Genomic DNA, 20,128 nt, shown 5'->3' with positions numbered 1-20,128 from the left:
ATTTAATATCTATAAGAAATATAATTCATTTATGATATTCTCTCTTATATAGTTCACCTAATATTCCCGCTACCCTCTAACTACTCATGTACTAATGATATTTAGAATTATTATTATTGCTTATTAACTGTAACTCAATTATTAAGTATACCTCTAAAAGCCAGTTCTTGTGGATATCACCTTACTCTGACTATACGTTCGAGTCAGTTTTACATCTTTGTTCAATTTTATTTGATTTTAGGCAAATTAAATTAGAAGGATATTTAAAATACTACATAATTTTCCTTCATCAAGAGAAAGAGAGAAAGAGACTAAGAGAGAGAGAGAATGTGAGAGAGATCAAGAGAGAAAAAGAAGGTGAGAGAGAATAAGGGAGAGAGAAGGTGAGAGAGACCAAGAGAGAGAAATAGGTGAGAGAGACTAAGAGAGAGAAGGTGAGAGAGACCAAGAGGGAGAAAAGGTGAAAGAGACCGAAAGAGAGAGAAAGTGAGAAAGAGACTAAGAGAGAGAGAGAATGTGAGAGAGATCAAGAGAGAAAAAGAAGGTGAGAGAGAATAAGGGAGAGAGAAGGTGAGAGAGACCAAGAGAGAGAAATAGGTGAGAGAGACTAAGAGAGAGAAGGTGAGAGAGACCAAGAGGGAGAAAAGGTGAAAGAGACCGAAAGAGAGAGAAAGTGAGAGAGACCAAGAGAGAAAGAAGGTTTGAGGGACCAAGAGAGAAAAAAAGTGAGAGAGACAGAGAGAGGTGCGAGAGAAGGTGAGAAAGACAAAAAGAGATAGGAACAAATAGAGAACGAGAAAGACAAATAAATGTTGGGTTCTAGAGGCCTTGACATTGAAGAAGAAATCAAAACATTCCGCAGCAGAAGACTTGAACGAAATTGAACGACATCGATAAAACCATTTAAAATAAAGTACCTTTATACGTATTGCATGTGTGATTTCTTGGATCCTTGAGCGAGACGAGTTGAGCTTCTCAAGTGTGCAGCCTCTAGACGTATCCATGTAGTCCTCGACATGTTAGATCTCCTCCTTCTCTTGATGAGTCATGTTCGACCTCCATCGTTATTGTTACGACGTCTCAATCTCATCTGGCATGGAGAAGAGCCACGGGGAGAAGGGAGAAGAAGGGGAAGACGCCTGAACAATTCTGACCTGGGTGAATTTCGTTCAGGGTTTTCCTTATTTATACTAAGTGGGTATTTTTCATAAAAACCCCTAAAGCTTAAGTATGTCTTCCGACATTCCAAAGACCATTTGAGTGTGACCCTCTAAGCCCATGTATCTGTTTAGTTAATGACTCCAGCAACCCAATATCCTTTATTGGTCTCCCAAATTAATTAACTATATCATCATGTAGATTAATTAACATCATATTGATTTGACCCAATGTATAGAGTGAGTCTCCAATATCTGGGGTGCTAAGCTACACCTCGTACTCTAAAAGATACACGAGAGTGTATCGACTCCCTGTGGAACATGTTCGTCATCTGTTACCGTTTACATATAATCCCTCATCCACTCGATGCTCCTCTAACGACTTAGGGTATGGTCAATTGTTAAACCCTAATCGGTCATCCAAGTTAGTACTGATGCATTCAGAAATCATCGGAGAACTCTTCTCTGATATTTCGCTGCCTTGGGCAAAGACTTCATTGCATCGTATTCCTTGAGCAGTCACCTCTTATAGCAAGGGTGGACAATCCCATCTCGACCACTCTATCATCTTCGTGAACTTCTTGATGCACCCAAACTAAGACTATTTAAAATCCCACGATGAGAGACATTTACCTCATTATCAAAATACAACTGTCCGTCCACAAAACGTCTTTGGTGTCTCAAGTCTAAGAACCACTTACACAACTGTGGCGTCAATCAACCTAATTGACAGTTCGGTATAATACCATTCAGGGATTTTTATGGATCAATTCAATGACCTCTTTCGACTAAAGAACACTCGCTATCTAACCTTAGTGTATCCACGCTAATGGCTACGGGACAATCCATTCTCATCATATAAGTGATGCTAGATAGTGTTATTCTATTCGAATACTTTGATGTCCTTGTTGAGTATCCTTCGAATATGTAAATTTAGAACACATGCTTAAAGACTAGTGAGTTCTGTATTACGACCTCACCATAATTCATTGAGTAAGATCACACATTCATGGAATTCATTATACGTATCACATGTGCACTATGATGAATGTGTTGTATTAATGAACATGGAACGAGATATGGAATGTGTGATTGGCTTGCCAACCACATTTATTTTCATCAACAAAGAGGGGAACAAAGAGAAAGAGAGAGGGAGGGAGAAACAAAAAGAGTGACATGTAGGACCAAAGAGAGAATGGGTGTGAGACACAAAGAGAGAGATTAAGAGCAATAGAGGAACAAAGATATAGAGTCATAGGGAGAGAGGAACAAATAGAGAGGGAGAGAGGCATAGAGAGAGAGGAACAAAGAGAGACTCAGAGAGAGAGAGAGAGAAATACATATAGAGGGAGAGTGGGAAGTGAGAGAGAGACAAAGAGAGAAAGGAAGAGAGAGAGGGCGAGGGAGACAAAGAACCAGCGGGTGAGATAGACAAAGATATAGGAGAGGGGAGAGAGTGAGAGAGAGAGAGCGAGAGTGAGGGAGAGGCAAAGAGAGAGTGGAAGTGAGTGTGAGAGAGAAAAAGAGATGCGGGAGAGAGATAAAGAGATTGAGAGAGAGAGGGAGAGAGTGAGACACAGATAGAAGATAGAGGGAGAGAGAAAGTCAAAGTTTGAGAGAGAGAAAGAGAGAGAGTAGAGAGTGACACAAATAGAAGAGAGAGGGAGAGAGAGACAGATATAAAGAGTGAGGAGAAAGAGAGAGAGGAGAGAGAGAAAAGGAGAGGGAGGAAGGAGGGGAGAGAAGGAGAGAGAGAGGGAGGGAGAGAGAGAGACAACGAGACAAAGAAAGAGAGAGAGAGAGAGAGGGAGGAAGGGAGGGAGGGAGAGAAGGGAGAGAGATGAAGAGAGACAGAAAGAGAGGAGAGAGATGAAGAGAGACAAAGAGAGGGAGGGAGAGAGACATATAAAGAGGGACGGGAAGAGAGAGAGGGAAAGAGACGTAAAGAGGGACGGAGATAGAGAGAAAGAGAGAGAGGGAGAGAGAGCTAAAGAGAGATGGAGATAGAGATAGACAAAAAGAGAGGGAGAGAGACATATAAAGAGAGACAGAGAGAGGGAGAGAGACACAAAAATATACAGAGAGTGACAAAGAGGGAAAGATGGGCGAGAGAGAGGGAGATAGACATGTAAAGAGAGACTAAACGGGGGAGACAAAGAGAGAGAGGGAGAGAGACATATAAAGAGAGACAGAGAGAGAGGGAGAGACACATATAAAAAGATACGGAGAGAGAGACAAAGAGAGAAAGAGGGGGAGATGGAGAGAGACATGTAAGGATAGAGAGGGGAGAGACATGTAAGGAGAGGGAGAGAGAGAGAGGGGAGAGAGACGGGAGAGAGAGGGAGACAGAGAGAGAGAGAGAGAGAGAGAGGGAGGGAGAGAGAGAGAGAGAGGGAGAGGGAGAGAGAGAGAGAGAGAGAGAGAGAGAGAGAGAGAGAGAGAGAGAGAGAGAGAGAGAGAGAGAGAGAGATGCATACATTACATAATTTAGACGCAGATATCCCTCATCGACCCACTTCACAGCTATCCAGGTAGAGACTCGCACGTGCGCCACACACATGCGAGGAGCTTGCCTCCTCCCGCCTTTCCCCCCTCCGCAGCCTTCCCGCCAGCGGCTCCCCTCCCTTCGGCACCTCCTTCCCTCCTCCCCCCTATATAAACCCCCCCTCAACAATCGCCTCAATTTCAAATCTCTCTTCTCTCTCTCCTCCTCCTCTTCTCTCTCTTCCCTCTCCGAAGCCATGGTCAAGCCGCTTGAAGAGGCCGACGTCGGCATCTCCTGCTACATCTCTCCTCTCTCCGGCTTCCGCGGAATCCTCAAGCACAGGCCTGAGCTTCCTCTCTCCTGCATTTCCGTTTTTTTCGTGTTTTTGAATCTGTTTACGTTGCTCAGATACGCGGATTTCATCGTGAATGAGGTGGATTGCGACGGTAATGTCGTCCGGCTCACCTCCTTTGATTTTCCGGAAGAGGTTGTTGTTCTCTGTTTTTTAGGTTAAAATTTCCGTTTAATCTATTTCTTTTTCTAAAAAAAATTGTTCCGGTTCTTCGCAGGTGGCGGAAGTGGTGGTGGATGAACGGAGTGCGTCCGATTTTGATTACAGCGAGAAGATCGAGATGTTCAGATCGATTAGTGGAGACGCGGATGCCGCTTTGCTGAGTGAATTTTTGGAGCGTGTTAGCTCTGGCGACGTCCGCGAGGATGATTTCGTGCTTCTTTCTCCGGATGAAGACAAGAGTCATCGAACTGTTGGTTTTTAGACTCCTGCGTTGCTCTTTGATTGCATTGTCTCATGGATATGAAATTCTGCGCAGGAGGTGCACAAATTTTTCAAGGAGAATTTGAAGTTACTGATCACTGACGTCGTTAAAGTGCCGCCGGGAAATTCAAAGGCCGTGAGAGTTCGGTTTTCTGGTGGAAGAGGAGGGGGCGCTCGAAAAGGTAGTAGGAAACGGAAAGGTAGAGATGATAATAATCCAAGCGAGGATCAACGCTTCGACAGCAGGGGATCAAAGACTTGGCCAGAGAATCTGGGGAAGTTTCTTCGGTAAATGATCATAGATTATGGTTTAGGATAAACTTTTTGATTTGGAATTGGTGAAAGATTGAGTTCAAACAATATATGAATGGGGTCACATTTTGGATAAATCTTCGCTTTTGTGACTTGCGTTTTAATTTTTCTTTTGACATTTCTACACGCGCAGTTTTCATCTTTATAAGGAGAACAAGGACACCCAAGAGGCTCTGGGAGTGATCGCAAAGATGCTTGGCGTTCAGGTTTGTTATCCGATGATTGTTTTTGTACATGTTATCGTTAATGTGAGTACCTGATTGGGGTTAGGATCATTAAAACCTTCAGAAAAGTTTTTCTTCAAACATAAAAAAACCTTTGGAAAGGTTTGGACTGCTATTTTGGGAATATCTCTTGTTTTCTAAAATAGTTGGCGATGAGATCTTTGATCAGTAGGCCTTCCTTAACTTTTGGATAATTCCCAGGAGGCTCGATTTCCACAAATTTAAGTAAATTTCCTGGTCAATATCTCTTTATTTTCAGTTTTTGAATCATCAGAAAGTTCTATAATCTTCAGGACTGCATCTTAGCAAATCTCTTATTTTGTAAAATAGTTTGTAATGAGATCTTTGGTGAGCAGGTCTTCCCTAACTTTCGAATAAATTCGGTGGTCTCTTTTTCCTTTAATTTGAGCCTATTACCTAGTCAAATTCTTTTTCAAACTTTGAATCATTAAGAAAGGTGTAAAATATTTTTTGAGGATTCTGCCTCTACTTGCATTTGCTAGCACCAATTGATCATAGTTGGGTAAAGGCTATAGCAAATTGCTTGGTCACATTTTATGTCTAGGTACGCACAAGCGGGTTCACATTTCAACAGGATGTTTGTATTTCCAGCAGTATCTCGCCTACAATACTACATGCTCTTGGCACTTAACATCCACCACATTTTAGAAAGTTCTCCATACTGAGCAGTGCTTACTCTCCCTTATTTGGGACTCAGCATCTGAAATACTGGAAGCCTCCTCCGTCAGTGGACTTGCCCTAGGCATTGCACCTTTCTCCGGGGGTTTGAACCAGAGACCTAGATCTAATACCATGATACCTAGGGTTTCTCTTCTGCTGGTATGGGTACATATATACCAGTTCATATACGTGTAGGCCTGGACCTTGTTGTCTCGAAACTTTTAGCTCGTGTCGCTTTGGCAGTTGAAAAGGTTCTGGGGAATGGAAGTTTCCCACCAAAGTAAAGGATTTATATCTCAACAGAAGTATAATCTAGACCTCCTCCAAGATTTTGGTAGAAGGGACTGAAATCAAGTAATCACCCAGACTCAAATGGTGATATTAGATCAAATAAAGGGAGTTTACCTGCTTATAGGGGGGTAATATTGATGTATAATCAAGGAATCAAAATATTTGAATTATAACAAACCTTATGTAGCATTTATGGCAGGCAACAAAAGACAGCCGTGGATGTAACAGGCGTGAGAGGAATGGCATGACAGACGATGTTGAAACCTACGAAGGTAGAACAATTCACCATGAATCATCCTCTGGCTCTGGTAACCATGAAGAAGCCAAGGGTTGAAGGGGAAGAAGAACGGTGAAGGGGAAGCAGAATGTTTACTTTGTTCAAGCAAATGAGTGTTATAATATTCTTAACAAAAATTAGGTTCATAGTGATGCGCACATAGAGATGAGGGAGAGAGAAAAACTTAATGGACAAGCCTATTAAGTTGGATAGGACATGAATGGCAATAGGCTAAGGTCCATTTAAACAAATACATGTACGATTCTGTGGGGATGTTTATCGATAATCTCCTTCTACTTCAGACACTGCCACCTGTCTTGTTAAGGTTAGACAAAAATAAAGAACTAAAGACCCTAACATTGAATCTAGTATCAGCTGGTTGAATACCAGCTTGCAGGATTATGGGCCAAGCCACACATAACTTGAGTCACAGAAATAAGCGATTCTGTGGGGATGTTTATCGATAAGTGGGCCACTTATCACGTATAACCCACTAACACTAGTCCTTTTAAAATAAAAGAAAAACATGTGGGCCACTCATAACACATGACACACACAAAATAAAGAGAACGACGGTATAGTGTACACAAATGAACATAAACTAGCAAAAGATCCATTTTCAAGCTGCATGTTCTTGGTTACCTCTGATATTTAGATGGCCTAGGCCTAGACACGAAGTATAGATGGGATGTCTCAGTTGAAGCATTCTTTCATCAGAGATAACCTAATGATGTGGGGCAGCAGAAAACAGGTGGTGGTGGCGAGGCCCAGAGGAACAGTATTCTCAAAGCCATGGCACAAGGCATGTGTGAAGCACTCTGGATTAAAAGCATATTGGATAACTATAGTTTATTGCCGGCATACAAAAATTCAATTTCATTATGATTGCTCATTACTCAGTGCTGCATGTCTAAATGTGTTGATATTGGCTGTGATTTGATGAAGGAAAATATTGAAGGGGGAATCATCTCTGTCGAGAATATGATGAGAACCAGGCCAAGCCCAAGAGGAATCGGCCCAAGTCCAAGAAGATTTTTATCGAAGCCCATTAGAAGGAAAAATCGCTACTTGTGGGGCCCACCGTCTAAAGCTAACGGCTAGTAAAAACTAGCCGTTAACTAGCCATTATGGCAAGTAGTCATTAGATAGCTGCTATAAAAACGAGTTGTAATATGTATCTTTTACCTTTTTTTCTGAGTGAAAAATAATCTTCTACTCTTATCTTCTTCTTCTTCTACCTTCTGTACTATTGGCAGCAGCGGGTCACCGAGGAGACGGAGGTGAGGTGGCGTCGAGTACTCTCGACCGACAGGCCGGAAGGAGTCAAGGTGGGAATAGTCGTGGAGGTGCGCGGGGTCCCATTGGTGCACCGTCGAGAGGCGACTCTGGCAAGGCTAGTCGCTTCTTTCGGTCAGTTGAAGAACATTATTTCGTCAGGGGTGGAATCCGGGGACCCAAATGTGGTGCTTCTGGATGTGGAGGTGATTGATGGGGAGGCGATACCTGATTCAGTCTGGGTCTGGGGATATGCACGGGCATTCAAAGTAAGAATAGGACCCAAGACCCCTCCAGCCGCACCAAGAGTATTCAGGGGATCGGATGCCTGCCAGGCGGCGAATGAGGAGAAAGGTGCTTCCTCCACGAGGGTACCGGAGGACGATGCATCCATGGAGAAAGCTGTACAAGAAGGGGATAGTGGGGTCCAAGTCCCAGGGGAGGAGACGACAGCGGCCATCCTGCCACCCTCGACCAGGGAGGAAGAAGGCCAAGAAGACCCCGAAGAACAGAGTCTAGGACGGAAAATGGCGAGGCAGAGAACCAATGCTGCTCTTTGCCGGTTTAAGGGAGTGGTCTACCGGAGGGGGAAGTTGGCGTTGACGGAGGCGGACAGTAAGAAGACATGGGTGGTAGCCGGGCGCAACGGGCAGATACGCCCAATCACCGACGGAAGACCTAAGAAGATGGAAGCTCGTCGACAACCACGGGGGATCGTGCCAAGGGCTCCGCAAAGCAAAGGGAAAGCGGCCGTTGCGTCCTCTAGCCACACACAGGTCGCGGCGCCAGAGGAGGCCCATGATACATACCCGATGAAGGCTGTGGTGGCGGAGGAGGTGGGAGTGACCCCGACGAGGGAGCAGGGAGGGCATTCATTGGTTCATCAATGAAGTGCATATCGTGGAATGTTCACGGACTTCGAGATGAAGGGAGATGGGGAGTTGTGGGAAGCTAATTGCGGCAGTGGGGAGCGGAGGTGGTGTGCCTTCAAGAGACGATGTTGGAGAAATGCAATCCTAAGATGTGGAACTCGGTGGGAAGGGGCTCGCTTGAGGGTGTGGTGGTCGTTTATGCCACGGGCAGATGGGGGGGCTTGTTAGTGGCATGGAACACGACGATTTTTGCGAAGGAGGGATCGTGGACAGGACAACACGTGGCGGCTGTTAAAATAAGGAGCGACGGAGTTCAGTGCATGGTGTCCTCGGTGTATGGACCGGTTCTAGCAGCTCGACGCCATGAACTGTGGGCGGAGTTGGAGGCAGTCACCTCCCTCTTTCAGGGGACTCCAATGTTGTTTGGTGGGGATTTTAACGTCACTCTGGAGTCGGGAGATAGACTGAATGGCTTGGGAGGACAGGACCCGGGATCAGAGGCATTTTGGGCTTTCATCTCCGAGGCGGGTCTGCAAGAGATGGGTCCGATGAATTGCAAATACACATGGAGGAATACGAGAGGTCCTACCACGCGATCCCGTCTGGACCGATTCTTGTGTTCGGTTGATTTGTTGGAGGCCCACCCGCTAGCAGATGTCCGAGCGCTCACCCGTTCTCTATCCGACCACGCACCAATTATATGGCAAGACAACGCTGGGCAGGTTAGACCCACCTATTTCTAACTGGACAGATCGTGGCTACGTGAGAGGGGCTTCAGAGATAAGGTGATAACGTGGTGGACGGGTCACTCTTCTCCGGGATCAGCCATGATGAGGCTGGCCACCAAGCTGGCGGGCCTGCGTCATTACCTCATCAGGGTGAAGAGACAGATTCGAGAGGGAAGACACCGACGACGGGATGAGGCGTTATCGAGGGTCCAGCACCTGGACGCCATTGAGGATACAAGATGCCTGTTAGAAAACGAAGCCGAGGAGAGGAAAGCCTGTCGAGAGGTGGTGGAGGGGGAAGATAAGAAGCTCGAGATGGATTGGAGACAAAGGTCGCGGCACACGTGGCTGAAGGAGGGTGATGCCAACACTCGGTTCTTCCATATGGTGGCGAATGGAAGTCGGCGATCTAATCACATCTACAAAGTGAAAGTGGGGGATCAAGAGGTCGTGGGGGCTCAAGCGGTCGGTGAAGCACTAGCTGGCCACTTCCAAAGGGTAACCAAGCGAGGACCCCGCAACCAGTGGCGATGGGAGGGCCGAGGGGTATCTCGGCTATCACCGGCACAACAAGATGAGCTAGTGAGGTCGACTAGTGCGGAGGAGGCGGAGGTGGCGATCAAGGGATTGAATGGATAGGGAGCTCCAGGCCCTGACAGCTTCCCCGTTTTTTTCTTCAGTGAATTCTGGGAAGTTGTCGGCCCTGACGTGATGGAGGCCTTGGGGGAATTCCAGAGGGGCAATTTCGGACTGGACAGACTTAATCGGTCATACTTATTTATGCTGCCCAAGTGCTCAGGGGTGGAGAACGTGGGGGACTTTCAACCCATTGCTTTGTCGAACTCTATTTATCTCATCATTGCCAAGGTAATGGCCAACCGTTTGAGGGGGATCATCGGGGATCTAATCGGACCGTTCCAATCGGCTTTCATCCCGGGTAGGCAGTTGCAGGAGAGGGCAGTGGTGGCGGGGGAGATCGTCTCCGCATGGAGAAGAAAGGGGACAAAGGGATTTATTTGGAAGGTGGACTTCGCGAAAGCTTATCACTCGCTCGATTGGAAGTTCCTATGGTCCGTCATGCGAAAGAGGGGATTCCCCAAGATGTGGGTAACCTGGGTGCGACAGTGTGTTACATCCCACTCTTTCTCTGTCCTGGTCAATGGCCGGGCAGAAGGAGGATGGATCCACCCGCAGAGAGGAGTCAGGCAGGGTTGCCCTTTAGCTCCACTGTTGTTTGTCCTGGCGGTAGACACCCTGGCTAGCTGTACCCGTTTGGCGTGCAAGCGAGGCCTCTTAAGAGGCTTTCACACGGCGAGTTGTCCGGGGGGCATCCCTTTGCTCCAGTATGCAGACGACACAACATTCTTTATGGAAGGTTCGGTGAAAGAAGCCCATACCGTTTCGTCATTGTTGGAGCTGTTTGCGGATTTTTCGGGATTATGCCTCAACCAGGAAAAGTCAGCGTTTGTGGGGTTCGGTTTATCTTCCGAGGAGGAGAACCTATGCGCCTGTGCATTGGGTTCACCGCGAGGCTCGCTTCCGATGTGACATTTGGGGCTCCCCCTCACGGGGAGATGGATCTTAGCCTCAGAATGGCAACCAGTGATCGATAAGGTGGAGCGGCAGTTGGAGGGCTGGCAAAGCAAGATATTCTCACGTGGGGGTCGCCTGGTACTGCTGAGATCGGTGCTCTCCGCTATCCCTATCTTCTACCTGTCGATGTTTAAGGTGCCGGTAGGAGTGGCCAGTCGACTCGAAGGGTTAATGAGACGTTTTTTTTTTGGGCGAGAAGGGAGAAAGAGGTACAGGAGGGATACCCCTGGTCGCCTGGGATGTGGTATGTAGACTCGTGAAACAGGGAGGACTGGGGATGCTTCACTTAGAATCCATGAATATTGCACTGCTCGCCAAGTGGGTTGAATGGATGGGGTCATCGATGGAGGGGCTGGCCGTCAAGGTTTTAAGGGATGCATATGATCTGCCGCTGAATTGGGAGAGGGGGTGGGCGCACAAGAGAGGAGAATCCCCTTTTTGGCATAGTCTGAGGCAAATCATTCCTCGCATCTGGGATTCCTTTGACCCCCAGTTGGGGGACGGTGGACGGTTCCGGTTTTGGACCGACAATTGGACAAAGCATGGCCCCCTGAAGATGCAGTTCCCGAGGCTCTTTGTGCTGGCGAGGAACCCTAATATCGCCGTCTGCGAGTGCTGGGAAGGGGCATGGGACCTTAACCTTCCTGGGTCTTTGTCGGAGGAAGGTTTCGTGGAGTTGCTGAGGTTGCATGAGATCATCCACCCTCTCAGGCCCTCGGGAGACTCCAGGGACGGGTGGATATGGCGGGGGCCGCCTTTCTCAGTAAAGGAGGCATATCTGAAAGTCCGAGGGGAAGTGAGGGACGACATCTCTACCGGTGCTACATGTCATCTCATAATGATGCAAAAAATCCCCTCAAAGGTACGGCTGTTCGGGTGGCTGCTGAGAAGACGACGTCTGGTCACACGGGTATATCGCAGGCGATGGGCGCCCATGGAGCCCATCTTGTGCCCTTTGTGTAGGGGGGGTGAGGAAGACTACTCACACCTTTTTTTCACATGTCTGTTTGCCAGGGGAGTATGGGCATCGCAGCAGGTTCACGGGGTGGATATTTCCTCCGACACCACGTTTTGGGCTTCATTCACGATGGGTAGACACCGGAGCAGAGCGGACTGGGGGAAAATACTGGCGGTATTCTGGGCGATATGGATGCATCGAAATGATGTGGTGTTCAAAAGAGGGACGACATCGGTGGACAGCGTCATCTCGGGCATTACGATTTTAGGATCTTTCTGGGGGTTTGGGGGGTAGCGGGCTGGCCTTACGTGGCCATGTCTGTATATGCTATGTGCATAATGTTTGCATCTTTTTAATAGAACAGGTGGACCACCGGTTTCTGGATGGCCTGCCCTACTTTCTTTCAAAAAAAAAAAAACCTTCTGCACTACTTCGATCTCCATTATTCTCAACAATCTCCATATCTTTTATTCAGTTCCCAAACCAAGTAGAAATACCTGGTCACAATGGGACTATCAGGAGTAGCACTGCAGCGGCTAATCTGCAAGTTTCCATGGATGGCATACGTGTGCAAAATTGAGGGGGAATGTTAACTTTGATCTTGTTCTTTTCGTGGCATTTTTCTCTTTAGTATCTGGTCCAGGATGTAACCTGTATTGCTCAGATATGACACGATTCCAAGAGTAACTTATAAAAGAAAGAATGAGGCATATGGTTGGAAAAGAAAGAAGCTGAAAGAGATCTCACGTGCAGCAACACATGGGAAGTCAAACGAGTCCACTATCTGTACAGCTCCAGTAGTGAAGAAGGGGGGGACTTCTTGGTTTTAGAAAGGAGATGCCCCAGCTTGTATGGGGCATTTGGCCGGTAATTGTGGTGCCTGAGGTGCCTGAGGAGCTAGAGGCTGTAATTTGCTGTTGTGCACAAGGAGACACATCTGTATGGGGAATTCCACATTTGTCTTTGTGAGTGTTTGTTTCAAGAATTATGTTCTTGATTTGGTTGGGACCTTATCAATATACCAATTATAAAACGTGAGAAAATATCCAATAGGTTGATACCATATCTTGCCTGGTTACTCAATATTTAAACGGTCTACATCTGGTTTTTTCTTGGAAAGAAGTTTCTGTAAGTCCTCTATGTGCGCTGTTGTTAGACATTTTCCAAGAGATTTTGGCAATTGTTATTTATAAACTTATGTTTTGTTGATTGTATGAATGGTCTTATCAGGCGTCAAGTCTATGAAAAAATGGGGGCCTTTTCCAGATTGAGTAAAAATTGAAAGCACTTCAGATTTTCTTTCTCTCTATCCATTCTTACTCAATGTAACTTTGGAAAAGAGTTCTGATATAATTCTGATGCATGCCGGAAATGGACAAAACCGTTTCCTGGTTGAATAAGGGTATAAATACTCTAAAGTTTACTGATCGAGGGAAATCCAAAAGTTTCACACTCTTTTTTCTTGAATCATCTGATTTTCCGATACATCTCCACTGGGGATTGTATTAATTTCCTGTCCTCCAACTGCTGAAGAGGATGAAGGACGTTGTATCATTGTGTCCCAATAGCCTGCTACTGGAACTGTAGTGCCTGAACATTCACTGGACGGTAAGGCAATTATATCAAGATCTTGCAAAGAAATGCAAAGATGAAGTCTGAAGTTGGACCAGTTGAGGACCTGTTTATAGCTGATGTTGGAGAGCTCTAGTAATGTATGCTCTTTGAAGTCAGTTCCAATCAGGGAAATCGATTGAATATTCTTTATATCCTTGTTGTGAATGGGACTCAATACATATAGTTTTTGGTCCATGATACGGTGAATCTTGCATCAATGTTGTTGCAATGAAATCTTGAAAGACAATCAATCAATTGCGACCCAACCAAATCCATACTTAAATCCAAAAGAGTATCCAGAATTATCCAAGAGTTTGATAGTGAAAATAGAGAGAAAATAGAAAATCAGAGGCGTCCTGAAGACTCGTCCTCTGGCTGTGGCGACTTCCCCCTGCTCTGGCCTCCACTAACTCTGAGCGCTCTCTGTTTTCAATCTTGAAATTTTCTGTTTCGTCTTCCTGAGCTGGTGGCTATTTAAAGAGGTGTCGTACGTGCGACCCTCTTCGGAAATGAACATTCTTATAAGTCTCTCATAAGCCTCCTCTGATACATTCTTGTATATGAACATATCAGTCCTGCTACGAATATGAATGGTCGTCCAGAAGCTAGGAGCAGCTTTGCAGTTGCAACAAATGATGCTGCTCACTGCAAAATATAAAACTTGGAACTCATAAAAAATAAATGATCTTGGTCAGGAAGGAAACTACAGTGATCGACAAATATAGGGAAGATATTGAAGATAAAGAGAGGAGTAAAGTAGGGAAGCAAGGAGATTACTGGACCCTCATCTCAATTTTGTGCAAAAATTGAGATCTCCTTCAATAAGCAAATGAGCTGTTAGATAATTGTGCGAAAGTGTTGTACTTGGCATCCAACGGATCTGAAGATCTGAGGTCTTGAAAGAGTTTTTGTATATGGGTTTCTCTAGTGGAGAATAATTTTGTATATGGCATTTTCTGTATATGGGCTTTTCTGTGTATGGCATTCGTAAATTCCATGTGGTTATCCCCTTTTCTGCGAACCAGTTCTCTACTCTGATCATATTCCTGTAGGTCTCTGTTGGATCACGCTCCTTGTGATTACCGGGTTTCTATAGAGTTAATTGAGAGTGTGGATTGATATTGATGCACTTGAGAAGAGAGTGAAGAGAGTAGACAAACAGAAGAGATAGAAGCAAAAAGGACAATTCTATTCATTTTACACAAGGTTTATTTACAGGTCTCATATCGCATAGCCATAACAGCTAGTTTTGTAAGGGCTAGTTTGACTAGCCGTTACTTACCCGATTTGGCATTTAAGCTGATCGGGTAATACTACATTGGGCCCATCAGGTAATACTAATGGGCCTGATCCAAGCTCTGTTTTAGCACATACATTCAACAGAGAGAAATGGTATTTATGACGAATTTCAATATGAATATAGAATCTTAGTTTTAGCACAGTGAACTATTTTAGAGTCTTATCATAGGAGGAAAAGTTTTCGTAGTATTAAAATATTCAATTACTTTAGTTGTTTGATTGTTGAAATATAGTGTTATGTTTGCAGCAAAAGTCATTCGGATTTGCAGGTACGAAGGATAAGCGTGCTGTTACAACACAAAGAGTAAATTTTATTTACTCTTGGTTTTTCTTAAATGTATCCTATATGTTCACATTGATTCTCTTGTCAGGAGGGGTTTGCAAATATGCTCATCTGGCAAGGCTTATCAGTAGCTCAAATGGATGTGTTATACTTAAATATTTGGGTTTTTTGTCACAGTTTCCTTGATTTGGGGGATGAAATAAATGAAAAAATTAACATTCATATCTGGTGCGCTGTCACATCAGAGGGTTGTAAGAATTTACCATTCCCATTATTGAAAATGCATCAAAGCTTGAATCTTGGAAAATTGGGAGAAGAGGAGAAAATAACCGCTTACTGATCTTGTGTCTGAACCCCCTTTTAGAGGCATAGCTTTGATTTCTTTGACTTTAAAGGAGATAGACGATTGATCGTAGGATAATAGTCAAATTACAATTAAAAGAAAATAGTAGGCCAAAAACGATAAAATTAGAGGTGCGTTTATTTCCAATTCATCATAAAATTAATGGATATCATAGGGGCTTAGCTGCAATATTAAATATATAACTAACCGTAGAGATAGAAAAATACAAAAAGAAATTTACAAATGATTGATGCGCAGCTTAGTACTTTATGCCTTGATTAATTTCATTTACCTAGTTTGGTCAGACATATTTTGTCTTGTGTTTGTGCTACATGATCCCTCAAAACTCTGAATCCCTTTTTAATGATCAATAATATTCAGGTTACTGTTTTCAAGCAGCAGGCAAAAAAATTGGCTTTGCTTAATGACAGGCTGATTGGTATTAAAGTTGGCGACTTCTGGTATACATTTTTGGTGGTCTATGTCCAAAACGTATCTGAAAACCTTTTATTAAGTTTGAAAAAAATTTCAGCCATGTAGAAGAAGGCCTAGTTCTCGGCAAGCTCTCAGGAAACCGATTCACCATCGTTCTGAGGTGATTTTACAGAACTATTCACCTATTTTTTCATGGCCTGAAATTGATTTTCATCCCTTGAGAACGTTTGACTGGGCAGAGGTGTTGTTGCGGATTGTGATGATACCATAAGAGCAGCAGCAGACTCATTGGGAAAGAATGGATTCATAAATTATTTTGGACTTCAGGTGACATAAATTTCCAAGTTTTAAATTTGACTGCAAGAACCCTTCTTTGACTTTCTTTGACTTTTTCATTATCTATTTTCTCAGCGTTTTGGAAGTGGATCTGTCCCAACACATCTTGTTGGTGCAGCATTGCTTCGTGGAGAGTGGAAAGCAGCAGTTGGGTTGATTCTTGATCCTAGAGTGGGAGATATCCTTGTTTTCCTTCGTACTTCACCAATGAAATATCTTGGTTTTATATTGGCTGCTAGTGCCGAGTAAGGATGTTTTATTTTTTCGTCCTTAATTGAAAGAAACAGAGACCAGAAATTAGAGAAGGTCGGGAATACTTCAAGCAAAGCGGAGATGCAGAAGGGACGTTGAAGAAGTTGCCTCATTATCTTGTTGCTGAGAGGGCTCTCGTAAGTTCATCCATAAGTTCTATACTTTTCTGTTTGTGAACTCAATTTGAAATTTAAGTTATTTAAGTGAACCCGCAAACTATAGAGAAGACCATTTTACTTTTGAAGGATGAGTGTAAGGGTTTGATGCTCTCTAGGTTGAGCTTTTGATTTACCAACTCATTTTTCTTCTTGGGAAATTTTCATTCTTTCTGAAAGGCTCCTTGGATGAAGCTAGGAATCATTTTTTTTGTGTGAATAAAGATAAAGCTAGGAATCTATCTACGTAAGAGATCAATCCATAGAAGTCTGGATTTATGGGATTCTGGCTATCATCGAAGGATGCACAATGTTCTAGAGCTATGGGGACACCCATGAGGTCAGTTCCTATGTGCTTACCAATGACGGGGGGACGGCCACAAATTGGAAGCCGGCTATAGAGAAGGTGGAAAGGAGATTGAAAGGATGGCAGAACGGAGTAGTATCGAAGGGGGGGGGGCTTCTTGGTGCTGCTGTGATCAGTTCTTTCAGCAATCTCAATTTTCTAGCTCTCGATGTTTAAAATGCCTATGGGGGTAGGAATGAGTCTGGAAGACTTGATGCAGAGGCACTTTTGTGGAGGTTCTGTTTGCCAGCATTATTTTTACTTACCTGTATATGTATGTGGGCCACATGTCTATAAGTGCAACCATGTGACTTAACTATTCAGTCACTTATTCTCCATGTAAGAATAAGTGACTTAATTCCGAGTAGGCCCAACCCACTTAGTTATGATTGTTCTGGTATTTATATCAGCCGTAATGCGTGAACCAATGTATTAAGTTCAATTTTAGTTTCCTTAACCCTAGCCACCATAGGAGAGAGGGTGCTGCAGAGGAAGAACCAGATCTTCTGAAGGGGGAACTAAATCTAATAGTATCTGTATTGGGGAATAACAGGGGAATGTCCTTGGTCTATTGGCACACAGTGTGCAGACCCATGAATCAGGGGGGTGGGTGGGCTGATGGTTCTCCATCCACAATCCATACATTTGGCGCTTTTGACAAATTGGGTGGATAGAATTATGGGGTCGGAGGAGATCTGGTCCTAAACCTCCTGAGGGACAGTTATGGCTTGGAGCTGGATTGGAAGAGTTATGTGGTTCAAGTTTGGGGGAATCTTCTTTTGGCATGGCACGAGACTAATCTCCCCCCACACCTGGGAGTTTGTTGATGCCAAACTAGGAGATGGCTCCATTTTTAGATACTGGTTCGATGAACGGTTGATTAAAAGCACCCCACAGATGGAGTTTCCATGGATATTTGCCCTTGCACAGAATCCACACAACATGGAAAATGTAGTTTTTTTCCATGTTTTGTATGTCTTTTGTCTATTTTCAAAATCGTCGAGATACTCTTAAGTGGATCTTTGAATAAGATTGCTTATGGACCAGACACATTTTCTTTTTGTTCTGTATCTGTTACTTAAACATGATTTATTTAAGTAACAGAGAGTTGCTTCGTGACAATCTGACTTATTAGTGACAATCTGACTTATTCGTGATAATCCTCTGGTTTCTCCTGTGGAATAAGTCAACTCAAAAACAGAGTTGCGTGAGCCACTTATAAATGTGGCCCACTTACAATGACTTAGAGAATACCGACCCGAAATACAGGCCACTTTTAAGATTTGGCCGATTTACAGGATTACAGATATAAAGACAGATAATTCCTTTGGTGTACAAGATTGGCTGCAATAAATTAAAAGAGTTTATTGTTTATCACTTTGCTGTCTTAGCTCCTTGGGCAGCGGGTTCCTCCTGTTGGCCCACCCCCACCTCTCTCCTTTGATCTCCCTATTTCTTACAAGTCCCTTTTGATACGTTCCTTTCTGAGACATATCGGTGTCATACCAATAAGAGATCCCGATTAGTCGTGGCACGTGCGGGATCTCACACGTGGAAAGACTGTCCATGGAGATCCTATGAGTAACTGAAGCAGAGAAGAGGGGGGGAGAGGCCTTTTTCAAGATTCTGTTATTCATAAAGCAGCACTGGCTGACTGCTGGGAGCGGGGCTCATCTGCAACCAGAAAGAGGGAGAGGATCTCCAATCCTCCTCAATCTCCACCTTACTTCTCTACTCATTATTCTAAATGTGTGGCTATCTTCCGCTTCTATCGTTCACTTGAAGGATACATGGATTTATAGTGTATGACTTTTGGAATTTGCCGAATTGTTCATTGGAAGTATCTCTTGTAAAGTTTAATTGGAATTGTATTCCTACTTGGATATCGTTGGTATCACTTTTCTTGCACATTCTAAAATTCAATGATATCTTCTATATTCATTAATTTGCTTGATTTCTTATTTAATCTTTTACTTCATTTATATCTTGCGATCCCTTGTTGTAGAAGTACATGGACCTTCTTGCAAGATTGTCTCTACATTTTGGCAATTTTATAATACACTGGTCCCATATTGGTGCTAATATGTGATGTTAAGAGAATTTTTAATGGCTGTAGTTGGCCTTGTCTTTAATTTTGAATCTCATGGTTTACTATAATAGCCTATTCCATTGACATTATACTGCAATGCGCGATTTGTAAAATTTGGTACGCTTAATTATCTCATAGAATTTCGTCTTGATTTTAGATTACTTTTCTTGACAGCTCCAATGCTTGAAAAAATGCCCTGGAAACTACTTGCAGGCGCTGAAGGCTATACCAAGAACCTTAAGGATGATGTATGTACTTGAAGCCAATATACTTGTGATTTGTCTCCAATTTTAAAATTATAATTAGTGTGTACATTCTATTGTTTTTTTTTTAAAGACAAAAAGGAAGACCACCCAAACAGGTGGTCAACAAGAAGTATTCATTGTGTTGTTTATATTGATTCTTTAATATACTGATGTTTCCGCATTGCCACATTGACTCTGTTCCTTCGGGAATATCCGATAGAATTGGAGCACTACATTGAGTATTAGAGGAATAAAATCGAAAGACATTAGTCAAGAGTGTAATGGTGTGAGACAAAAAATAGAATATTATTTCTATGAGGTATTGAGGAGAAAGAAGAATTAATTCTATGAGATGACCTCTCTGGCATCAAAGTAATTGGAAGGTGATTCAATTTTGCTTCCGGAGGAATCATAAGACTATTAACTTCTCGGCTTAAAGAAGTTCATTGGTCTGGATAGGCTTCTGACTTGACGGGTGTGACAAAAGAGAGAAAGGAACCAGTTTCATGGTTGATGTGCACAGAGAGGAAATGCATTAAAATGATGATAGAGAGGAGTGCTGGGAATATGGAGAGGTGAAATTGGTTGTTCCCACACAGGTTTAAACATGAGACCAACATGCATGGTTTGCTTGCGAACGCTATATCACCAGTTTAACTCAACTGTTTTCAAATAATCGGTGACTATCTATAAAATCTTCTTCATACTGGTCTGGAACCCAACATGCATCATTCTATGAGCAAAGTTTCATTCTAAATTCTCCCAACAAAACTGCTCTTTCACAAACGAATCGCTATCAAGGAGATCATGTGGAGGAAGGTACTCAAGCGTAGGGGGCGAGTGAATGAGGGTGTCATGTGGAGGGCGTGGCCATGGGAGGGAGGAGTTTCTGATGCATCGTTTTGGTGGGTGATCACAGCAGGCATGACACACAGGTCTACTTGCGATTCCTGGATGTGCGCTCAGATAGCAGGAGCAGCTCAGCTCCCAGATCCATAAGCTGCCTCACATCCACACTCTGTGGTTAGACCATCTCGGTCGATACCTTCTCAAAGCTTCACTAGGATGCCTTCTGTTGCAGTGGAGTGACAACAAGGGGTTGC

At 43.9% G+C, this 20,128-nt stretch overlaps 1 protein-coding gene across 2 annotated transcripts in view; it reads left to right on the top strand.

Annotated features, from left to right (window-relative positions):
• The first annotated feature begins 3,670 nt into the window (after positions 1–3,670).
• LOC144702765 (Pseudouridine synthase family protein) overlaps positions 3,671–20,128 on the top strand; it is a 30,907-nt gene continuing 14,449 nt past the window's right edge. The window contains exons 1-12 of one of the 2 annotated variants that reach the window (XM_078574796.1): positions 3,671–3,984; positions 4,051–4,129; positions 4,212–4,406; positions 4,473–4,705; positions 4,863–4,935; positions 14,789–14,845; positions 15,549–15,628; positions 15,700–15,762; positions 15,842–15,929; positions 16,014–16,117; positions 16,225–16,327; positions 18,955–19,028. In XM_078574796.1, the coding sequence (XP_078430922.1) occupies positions 3,716–3,984; positions 4,051–4,129; positions 4,212–4,406; positions 4,473–4,705; positions 4,863–4,935; positions 14,789–14,845; positions 15,549–15,628; positions 15,700–15,762; positions 15,842–15,929; positions 16,014–16,117; positions 16,225–16,327; positions 18,955–19,028 (1,418 nt within the window). In that variant the 5' untranslated portion in view covers positions 3,671–3,715. The remainder of the gene's footprint in view (positions 3,985–4,050; positions 4,130–4,211; positions 4,407–4,472; positions 4,706–4,862; positions 4,936–14,788; positions 14,846–15,548; positions 15,629–15,699; positions 15,763–15,841; positions 15,930–16,013; positions 16,118–16,224; positions 16,328–18,954; positions 19,029–20,128) is intronic. The other variant, XM_078574797.1, reaches the window with a different exon arrangement.

This window comes from Wolffia australiana, chromosome 4, assembly GCF_029677425.1.
Source record: "Wolffia australiana isolate 7733 chromosome 4, ASM2967742v1".
Lineage (NCBI taxonomy): Eukaryota > Viridiplantae > Streptophyta > Magnoliopsida > Alismatales > Araceae > Wolffia > Wolffia australiana.
Note: the sequence above shows the minus strand (reverse complement) of the source record. Positions and strands in the feature narration are given on the sequence as shown.